Raw genomic sequence first — 11,233 nt, forward strand, 5'->3', positions numbered from 1 at the left:
AAGGGAGAAGAGCAGAGAGCGGGACCCTACCCAGAGAAGCAGTGATGCCTGAAATGGAGCCAGAGATGATGACATGGAGCGATGGAGCAGCTGGAGACTTTAGATCCAGAGAGGGAGAGTAACTGTGTGCTAAAGACCTGGGGGGTACAGGGGAAGGCTTGCAGGGTATACCCTTTGGTTGGATGATGATGCATGGAGGGGATTGTAACCATGGCAATGAGACGATATACGATAGAATGAATGTAAAACTAATGTTCTCGAATGTAATCTATCACATAATTCACAATAAAACATTTAAGAAAGAAAGAACCCTGAAGTCTTCTCAAAGTCTAATAGTTTAACTTAACTAGTAAAAAAAAAAAAAAAAAAAAAAGAGTAGTTTGCCTTGAGTATTATGCTCTTTAAAGCACTATCTCTATGGGGCTGTGGGTTAATGCGTCAGACTGCAAAGCTGTTTGAACTGCAAGGTCAATGGTTTAAGCTCACCAGCTGCTCCTCGGAAATCCTATACAGGGTCGTTATGGGTCGGAATTGACTCGAAGGCACTTAACAACAACAACAACATATGGGATCAAATTCATAATAACTCAAAAGACTAGCTAGGAACCTCAGGGGGCAGTGAGCTTATGTTAATGAAGGAAGACCAACTCAGAAAAGGAGGGTGAGAGTAGTTGTGCAAATTGAAGAATGGAATCAATGCCACTGAAGTCTACCTACAGAAATGGTTGAATTGGTTTATGTTTTGCTGTGTATATTCTCAACAACAACAATATAAATAAAATGTAGGCAGGAAAATCATACCCAAACCCCATACCAAACCAATTAAATCAGAATTTCTGAGGTTAGGTCCCAAGTATTGGTTTGAAGCTCTTCAGGTGATTCTCATATGCAGTCTTGTTTGTGAACCATAACTCTAGAAGCTCTGATCCCTGTCTATATCTCTCACCTTGCTTACCAAGGTCTCCTAACTTGCTTACCATGCTCCAGATGCATTAGCCTCATTTTCTGTACTTGTTACTGTTGCCAGTATATTGTCTCACAATTCCAGAATCTGTGAAGGGCTGGCTTCCATTCATTATTAAGTTTCATTCAATAGTCGCCTCTCCAAGGAAGCCTTTTCCTATCTTTATAAATTAGAACCAATCTGTCCATTCCCCATGACCTGTCTATCTTCCATACATCCCCAAACTTGACTGTCCATTAGTAGGGTTAATTAAAGCACAGATTATTGAGACCACCACCAAGTCTCTGATTCAGTAGGCCTGGGGTGGGACCTGAGAATTTACATTTCTAACCAGATCCATGTGGTACTGATGTCATTGGTCTAAGAACCACTCTTGGAGAGCCATTGCTCTATCCCATTAGCCAATTTAATTTTTTTCATGACACTTAACATGGTTTAATTGCTTATTTACATGTTTATTGTATTTCTAGCTCCAACGGAGCTCTGGTAGCGTAGTGGTTACAAATCGGGCTGCGAACCTCACAGTCAGCAGTTTGAAACTACCATCTGTTCCATGGGAGAAAGATGAGGCTTTCTGCTCCCGTAAAGATTTACAGCCTCGGAAGCACTGTGAAGGGTCACTATGAGTCGGAACCGACGCCACGGCACATAACAACAACAACAAGCTCCAACCCCAATAAAAATTTAAGATCCATGACTACAGGGGCCTTTCTTGCCCAACACAATATTCCCAGTACTGGAACACTGCAGGCACATAATGAAGAAGTACTTCAAGGAAGCATTAAAAATATGAAAGGTGTTAGTACCCCAGAGATTTTCCTTAGAACTTACCTTGGACTGGTGGTGGGCAGGTGATCTTGGGCCTGATTCTTCATGGTAAGCTAGAATTTCTAGTGGACTCTCTGAGAAGCGAAGATCTTTCAAAACTTTAGAGTCAGTTCTTTCACTTATCTCAAGGCCTAAAATTGATCAAAAACATTGCTCTGTGAAAAAATATATAGATACATATATACACATATATATGTTGTTGTTAAGTGCCGTCGAGTCAGTTCTGACCCATAGCGACCCTGTATAGGATTTCCAAAGAGTGACTAGTGAGCTTGAACTACCAACCTTGTAGTTCAAACAGCTTTGCAGTCTGGCGCATCAACCCACAGCACCACACCAGGACTCCATATGTATATACAGAGATATATATTTATTATTGTTAAATGCCGTTGAGTCGACTCCAATTCATAGTGAGCCTGTATAGGGTTTCCGAGTAGCAGTTGTAAGTTTGAACTGCTGACCTTGTAGTTCTCAGTCTAGTGATGATCCTACAGCGCTACACTATATATAATTATGTAAACATGGCCTCATAGTTGGAAACATTTTTAATAAGGACCCACTGTCATTATATTATTTTCCTAAAGATAATAATTATATAAAGATCTCCTGCTCTGTGTATAGCACTGATAAAGTTAAAAAAAAAAAGATCCCAAACTGAGAAAGTAAAAAATCTACCCTGATACTTTTCACAACATTCCATATCATGTTGGGAAATTAAACAGATAAAGCCAATTGTAAGATTAACAGGAAATATATTTCTCCCAAAGGCACACTGTAACTTTAAAATGTTACAACAATCTCCTTTTGAATGACTACTGCTTTCATACCAAGAAACCTTGTATTTGAAATCATAGAGTATGAGAAATTTTGCTTTTTGAAATTATATTAGCAAGAAACATCTCACTCTTGCCTGGAAGGCCTAAGTCACTTTGACACAGAGAAGCAGACTTGATTTCTGGTGCATTGCTTCAGATAAGAAATTTCTGAACGCAGCACTCGCATTTATCTTAAACTTATAGTTTCCAAGATAACAGGACCCTGACTTCCCTCTGCAATCCAGGGCTTTGCATACAGTCCTGATTTCCTTTGTGTCTATTAAAATTCTGCTTTCATTTAAATTTCACCCAAACTCCACTCTTACCCTAAATCCTAAAATTCTATTTTTTCCTGTTTAATGAAATGCCCCGTGGCTCCTTTGATGTGTGACCTCCTGTTCTGTACTGCTTGAGCTTACTTACACTGTTTGAGCTAGTACAACACTAAAATGCAAATTATATCTTACTTTCCTTTTCTAGTGTTTCTTATTCCAGTATTTCCTCAGACAAGAAAACAAGCAGCAAACCTGTTTGGTGGGTTTATACAACACTAAGCCTTTTCTTCATTCTGTAACGTCATACCTGGGAATTTTTGAAGGTTAACATTCCAGCTAGCCTTACGTCCATCAATCTTATCTTTCTTTCTGGATTTTGATCCAACAAACCCATTTTTTAAATCCTAGGAATGAAGAGATTGCATTATCAGTCACTTGATTATGCCTCTGTAGGATGGAGAAAATTAAAGTAGGAACAATGCCGTATCATTCATTCCTTACTGAAAAGGGTTTACGGTATTTTTTATAAATAGCCTTTGATTAACCGTCTCTAGAGACACACAGCTGTGTATCTGGCAGCATGACTGATTAGTCAGTCCCATTAGGTCAACGACCAAAACAGCAGCAGGTGGCAATTCATATAAGCAGAATGTTGTATTCATGGGAGTCTGCTTAATAACACAGGTGCCATCAGATACAGAAGATACAGAAAGGGTGGAATTAGATCAAGACAGGACTTATGTATATTACCACCCATACAGACCTTAAATACACTTTGTTTGGACTTCTCCATGGATTTAGTCCCTTACACCTGATTCAAGACTGATATATGTAGGCTCAGGTTTTGCTGACTTCTCCTTCCCCATAGATTCCTGCTTTGATAATTCTTGAGTCCTACATGACACTTGCATCCAATGCTTTGGTTCCACAGTCTCTTCTCTGGCCTCGAGTCCACCCTTGAGCTTAAACAGCTCCCAGACAAACTTCTGTTGTCCCCAACCAGAGCCCCATAACTGGGACCTTCTGTATTGTTACCTTACCTAGACAATCCTCTGGCCTTGTTCCTTGGATCTACTTCATTGATGCCCTCAATCCAGAGCCTGAAGTTTCAAGAGTATCCTCCTTAAAGAGATCTGGCTCACTCTCAAAAAGGTGAGGCTTTGCAGCTATTCATGAGTGACACTTTCAATGTAATAGAAGGCTATACCCATGAAGGACTTCTATTAGTTCTGATGTATGTATTCAACAAATGTACACTCAAATATTGTTTACCATTGTGCAAGGCAATGAATATGGCATACATTCTATCACCCTAGAGCTTGTAATTCATGGGAAGGAAAGACAAAAACCAAAGCAATAAAAAAATCAAAGCATTTTATAAAAGAAGAATGCCTGGGTGTTAGGAGAGCACTGATTGAACACAAAACAAACAATTTAGTTTGCCTGGAGTGGAGTCCTGGTGTGGTGCTGTGGGTTAATGCGCTGGACTACAAAGTTGGTTTGAACCACAAGGTCGGTGGTTCAAGCTCATCAGCTACTCCCTGGAAACCTTATACAGGACCGCTATGGGTCAAAAGCAACTCGATGGAACTTAACAACAACCAATACGAAGTGAAATCACAGACAAAGCTAGAGAGGCCAACTAAGGGCAGAAACATTACTTGGAATGCTTCTGCTTTCTTTAGTAGGTAAGGAATGGGAGAGAAGAAGGCATGGGCAATAATGCAGGGGAGCAATGCTAATTTGCAGGGTAGGGAAGAGACTGACCAAATGATTGGGAATCAGTGAAGATACTTTGCAATGGTTAAGACTGACTTCAATTATAAGACCTGGCTGCAAGCTGCAGTAGTGAAATGAAAGGGAAGATGTGACCACTAAGGAAGCAGGAACCACGAATGTGGTAACTATCTGAACTTCTTATCATTTTATTACTTGCCTGATTTGAAGAATCTTTGAGAATATTTTCAATATTGTCTTCAGAAGAGATTGTATTTGATGGTTCATAGTCTACCTGAAATACCTTCGTTACAATGCCACTCTTTCTGCAGTCTCTGGACAGCATTTCAAAAGAAAAAATTGTCTGTGGTTATACAAACATTCAAAGAGAAGGTAGCTAGCAATTAAGATGACTCTATTAAAGTCCCTTGGACTTTAACTCAACCTATTTTAAAATTAAAACACAATTCCTATAGTCTTTTCTTACCTTATTCTCATTTTGATTATCTACTGCTGTGTAACAAACTATTCCAAAACATAAGTGTCTTAAGACATAAATCCATACAAAGATGTGGGTGGGTTAACTGGGCTCAGCTATGCAGCTCCTGTTTGAGATCTCATATGGTTCAGTCAGATGTGGGCCGAGCTAGAATCAACTGAAAGCTCCACTAGGCTGGGTATCCACAGTGACTTCTGCATTCATATACGTGAGGCTCAGACTGCTGAGGGCTCTCTCTCTCTCTCTCTGGGACTATCTTGGGTTTCCTTACAGTATGGAAATCTCAGAGTAGTTGGACCTCCTACATGGCAACTGTTTTATATCATCACTGTTTATATTCCAAAAGCCCAGAAGAAAAAATGCAACACTTCTTGTGATCTATCCTCAGAAGACCTCAGCATCACTTCTGGAACATTCTATAGGTCAAAAGCAAGCCATCAGGGGAGAGGGGGGAAGCAAGTGATAGGGCCAGCCCAGATTTAAGGGAAGGAGCTATAACAGAGGGTGAACTACACTGGGAGGCAGGGTTCATGGAGGGCCATTTTTAGAGACTAGTTACCATATTCATTATAAATATATCAGAACTTAAGCCCCAAATTATTCTAAAACAAATAATGGGGTTACCTCAGCATCATTCCACTGGAGTTGGGATAATTTTCCTTATATGTGTAAGAGAAAATACCTCATATAGAATGGTACCAAAATCTATAGCTTTTAACTATTCTTATTCAAATATTAGCATGTTTTCAATTTACCCACAATATTTCACAAATCATTCTCTGATAAAATAGAAGTTCCAAGAGAGAGCAATGTAGAGATGCCCATGACTAAGAATTGGTAGTGACTTTATCTCAGCACCAACAGCTTACCTATACTCTTCCATATCCCTCCCAAGCCACCCAGTTTTATAGACAGTAGTAATTACTCCTTTAAAAAAAGTTTTTATTGTGATTTGGGTGGAAGTTTATAGAGAAAATTGGTTTTCCATTCAACAATCCATATACATTTTGTTTCATGACACTGGTTGCAATCCCCACAATGTAACACCACTCTTGACACTTCCTCCTTGTGTATTTCCATTCATCATTCATTCCTGCCACTTCCTGCCTTTTGAAATTTATTCCTGGGAAAATGCTGCCTTTTTGGTCTGAATTCAAATGCTGAGGAGAGAATAAATTTCTGTTTATTAAGGCCATCCACTTGTAGCATTTCTTTAAGAGCAGAACTAGATAACTAAAATACCAAGATAAATTATAATAAAATTTTCCAAAACCAAAGATAAGGGAAGAATGTTGCAAACAGCTTGGGGAAAATGAAATGTTACTTAGAAAGGGAGAACAATACGATTAAGCTCTGATTTTTCAACAAAACTCATGCAGGCAAGAAGGCAATAGGATGACATGTATAAAACCCTGAAAGAAAAAAAACTGCCAACCAAGACTTACATATCTAGCAAAACTGTTCCTCAAATAGAATAGTAAAATTAACACATTTCCACATAAACAGAAATTAAGGGAATTTGTAAGTAACAGACCAACCCTACAAGAAATGTTAAACAAACATTCAGACAGAGAAACAACAATGTCAAAAAATAACATGCAATTAAGATACATGACACCAGCACCAGGAAATAACCAGGAAAAAAAAAAAAAAGAATTTTCAAAAAGAAAATAGCCTCTGGGACCATCAACGGAGAAGAGCCGAGAGCGGGACCCTACCCAGAGAAACAGAGATGCCTGAGATGGAGACAGAGATGATGACGTGGAGCGATGAAACTACTGGGGACTTTGGACCCAGAGAGGGAAAGGGACTGTGGGCTGAAAACTGGGGGAAGGTGGGGGAAGTGTAAGGAGCGGGTTTCTGGGATATACCCTTTGGGTGGTTGAGGATGCATGAAGGGGATTGGAACCATAGCAGTGAGATGATATACGATGGAATGAATGTAAAACTAAAGTTCTCCCATGTAAACTATCATATAATTCACAATAAAACATTAAAAAAATAATAATAATAATTTTTAAAAAAGAAAATAAACTTACAAGACTGAAAATAGCAAACTAGAGGTGTCAATCTGTAAACAATGGCATCTATAGTGCAAAAAGAGAGAATGAGTGGTATAATCATAGAAATTCCAAATGGAGAGGATGTCATAACAATATTAAAAAAAGAACAGATTGTTTTAAATTTAGGTAGCTAAAAGTAAATTAGGTTTGATGGCGAACTAGGGAGGAAGGCTGTGCAGACCTCTGCCAGAAATAACCCAGAATATGGGATGAAACAGGTTTAAAGGACAGTCCCAGAACTCTGAACGCTCACGGCAAATGGATTTGGAGCAGTTGCCAGAAAGGAGGTGTTTTCTGATTTGCAGCAGCCACTGAGTCCTGCTATAGCCATTTTGAACAGGAAGGAGTAGAGACAAGGTCAAGATAGCACTCCCATCACAGAGTTCTGACCGATAATCAGAGACAAAGTTACTTTTTCATTCTTTTCTTTTCCTCTGTCTACCCACCTCCATTCTGGGGATCAGAGGGAGTACCTTAACGAGTGGACACCCCCAGTAAAAGTTCTACTACTCATGTGCATGGATCCAAAAAGCAAGGATCACTGGGACATTGACCATTTCTTTTTGATGCACTGTTTTATGTATATTCCTTCCACCTTCTTTTGATGCTTTCTGTACCATTCAATATTTTTCACATTTTTTTATTTTTTTTTTTTTATTGCTAAGTGCCATTGAGTCGGTTCCGACTCACAGTAACCCTGAATAGGGTTTCCACGGACCATAGAATCCTTCAATATTGCCAGTTGAGGCTTGAATTTTTTCTTCAGTTCCCTCAACTTGAGAAATGCTGAGTGTGTTTTTCCATTTTGGTTTTCTAACTCCAGGTCTTTGCACATTCTGTTATTATATTTGACTTTGTCTCCTCAAGCTGCTCTTTTACCTCCTCATTTCTTCCATTTGTTTTAGCATCTCTATGCTGGAGAGCAAGTTTCAGAGCCTTTCCTCTGACATCCATTTTAGTCTTTTACGTCTTTCTTATCTTCTTAATGATTTTTCACTTTCTTCCAGTATGATGTTCTTGATGTCATCCATAACTTTTGGTTTTCAGTCTTAGTGTCTAATGCATCCAATCTGTTCTTCAGATAATCTCTAAATTCAGGTGGGATAAATTCAAGGTCATATTTTGACTCTTGTGGACTTGTTTTAATTTTCTTCTGTTTCAGTCTGAACTTGCATATGAGCAACTGACAGTCTGTTTCACAGTCTGTCCCAGCCTTGTTTTGGCTGATGATATGGAGCTTTTCCACCGTCTCTTTCCACAGATGTAGTCAATTTGATTTCTGTGTATTCCATCTGGTGAGGTCCATGTGTATAGTCATCTTTTATGTTTTTTAACAAAGGTATTTGCAGCAATGAAAAAGCCACTGATCTTGCAAAATTCTACCATGCTATCTCCAGCATATCTATTACAAAGGCAATATTTTTCAACTACTGATTCTTCCTTTGTTTCCAACCTTTGCATTCCAATCACCAATAATTATCAATACATCTTGATTGTATGTTTGATCAATTTCAGACTGAGAAGTTAATAGAATTCTCCAAATTCATTACCACTGGCTTTAATGGTTGGTGCATAAATTTGAATTATAGTGGTACTAACTGGTCTTCCTTTCAGGCATATGGATATTATCTGATCAAGATAGCATTGTGAGAAGTGAGGGAGAAAGGGCTTATTGGAGGATAGGGTAGAGGTATAGTAAAGTTCTGCATCAGCAATATCACAGAATACCTGGTGAAGCAGGTTCAGGGCAGAGCTCCAAAACTCTGAACCACATATCTGGGAATATTTTAAAAGATTGAAGGTTATAGCTAGTGGAACATGTAGCAAAAGTAAGACATCTCATACTTGAGAATCTGCTGGGCTCAGCAGCCTGGAGCTGACAACTTGGGTGAGAGCAGACAGCAAGACCAAGTAGGGGCGCAAGCAGACCAACCAAGGAATAACACCGCGAGAACCTCGAAGCAAAAGTGGACAATATATGTTGACAGTTTTGCTTTGTTCTGTTTTTGGGGGGGTTTTTTGTTTGTTTGTTTGTTTGTTTTTTGGTATCTGTTCATTGCCCCCACCACCACCACCACTGTTTGTGAACCTCCATTCTGGTGACTACAGGGGGTGCCTGAGCAAGTGGACACCCCGCCTCCATCACTGGTGAGTTCTTCTGCCACACATGCGCACAGATACTCTCAGCATTTAAAGCTACAAGCGGCTCAAAACAGCCACAGCTGGCCCTGAACTGTTGACTAATAGGGAAAAGGACAAAACAAGGGGTGTGGAGAGGGAAAGAGAGTTTAAAACAAAACAGGTGGAAAATTAAATTCTGAAAAACACCATAACAACCAACAGTGGCATCTTGAAATTTATCAGGCAGCCTTGAAGGCAAGAAAATGAAAGAGGATATTAAAGTCATAGTCATATTAGGCTACAGATTTTTTATTTCTTTCTCACTCCTTGCCTTCTCTATGATTATAGACTACAGTATCCAATCTAGGTTTTTTTGTTGTTGTTTTTTGTGGTTTTTTTTTTTAACCTTTGGGACACTCTTTCTCTCACTATATTACCAAAAAGAAACAGCAATTGCTGCCATATCATCAAGCTACAATCACACCCTATAAAACCCCACAATCCAGGCAAGAACCAATACCAACTGCTATACACCAGGGAGGCAGACAACAACGCAAAACTTACTCTGAATTAAGCAATAAGAAGCATGAGAAAGGAATCTCACATCCTGACCACATCTACCTGGAGGCAATCAGAAAGCATAAAAAATACCCAAACACACACTCAATTAAGGCCACAGATGAACACTAAACACGTCCAAGAAGCAAAAGCAGATGACCATATCAGCACATGTCCAGACACAAGAAAAATGTCTGAGACAAATGACCTAGAGGTAGATCTGGACTATATTCTGGAAGGAGGGCAGGCCTTGGAAATGCCTTCCAACGAATTCAGAAAAATGATTATAAAATGTTTCAAAACACTTTACAATGGAGTTGATCAAAGTAAGGAAGAAGTCAGGAAAGTGCTACAAGAACAATCAAACAAGATAGATCAGCATTGGAAACAATTTGAAGCCTACAGAAAGTGGTTCAAGCAATCAATAATAGAATGTCAGAAATAGACAATATGCTGAAAGGGCAAGGGAGTAGAATAGAAGAGATGGAAGGCACAACTTGTGAGCTGGAAGACAAATCTCTCAATACTGCTAAGATAGAAAAACAAGCAGAAAAAAAGGATTAAAAAAATTGGAAGAAGGTCTAAGATTCATGTTGGATAACATGAAGAGGAATAACACAAGAATTATTGGCATTCCAGAACAGCAACAATCACACAAGTCCACAGAAGAGATAGCTGAAGAGCTTCTGGAATAAAATTTTCCTAACATCATGAAACGTGAAAAGATAAGCATTCAAGAAGCTCAATGAACCCCAGAATGGATAGACCCTAAAAGGTAATCACCAAGACATATAATAAGTTCTCCAAAATCAAAGATAAAGACAGCATCTTGAAAGCAGCTAGAGAAAAGAGAAATATAACATACAAAGGCAAGCAAATCAGATTAAGGTCACATTTCTCAGCAGAAACCATGCAGGCAAGAAGGCAATGGGGAGAGATATATAAAACCCTGAAAGAAAAAACCTGCCACCCAAGAATCCTCTACTCAGAAAAGCTGTCATTCAAATACGATGGTGTAATCAAAACATTCCAGGATAGGCAGAAGCTGAGGGATTTTGCCAAAGCCAGCCCTGCTATGAAAAACATCCTAAAGGAAGTTCTGTGGACTGAGAACCAGCAAGAACACACAACAACTACAGAATGACGTATATGGCAGCATCAATCTGAATTCAGTAGACAAATGAAAGAGTCAAGAACAGAATAAAATTATAAGAACAGAAGATCTGGAAGGTTAGTGTATGATCAAAACAATTACAATGTGAAAAAAGGTAAACACAGAAGAACAGAGATCCAGATGGTGGGAAGGTCAGGTAGATTACTGGATAAAATAGACTATCTTAAATGGAGGGAAGAACTATTGGAATCTAAGGTAACCACAATGGAGTTGGGGTGGG

General features: G+C 39.0%; 1 protein-coding gene across 1 annotated transcript in view; it reads right to left on the reverse strand.

The window, feature by feature from the left end:
- DZANK1 (double zinc ribbon and ankyrin repeat domains 1) overlaps positions 1-11,233 on the reverse strand; it is a 115,073-nt gene that overhangs the window by 76,587 nt on the left and 27,253 nt on the right. Inside the window, exons 3-5 of the mRNA XM_006860637.1 lie at positions 4,819-4,933; positions 3,190-3,286; positions 1,796-1,866 (exon numbers count right to left, since the gene is read on the reverse strand). Of these exons, the coding sequence (XP_006860699.1) occupies positions 1,796-1,866; positions 3,190-3,286; positions 4,819-4,933 (283 nt within the window). The remainder of the gene's footprint in view (positions 1-1,795; positions 1,867-3,189; positions 3,287-4,818; positions 4,934-11,233) is intronic.

This window comes from Chrysochloris asiatica, unplaced genomic scaffold, assembly GCF_000296735.1.
Source record: "Chrysochloris asiatica unplaced genomic scaffold, ChrAsi1.0 scaffold00039, whole genome shotgun sequence".
In the NCBI taxonomy this organism is placed as follows: domain Eukaryota; kingdom Metazoa; phylum Chordata; class Mammalia; order Afrosoricida; family Chrysochloridae; genus Chrysochloris; species Chrysochloris asiatica.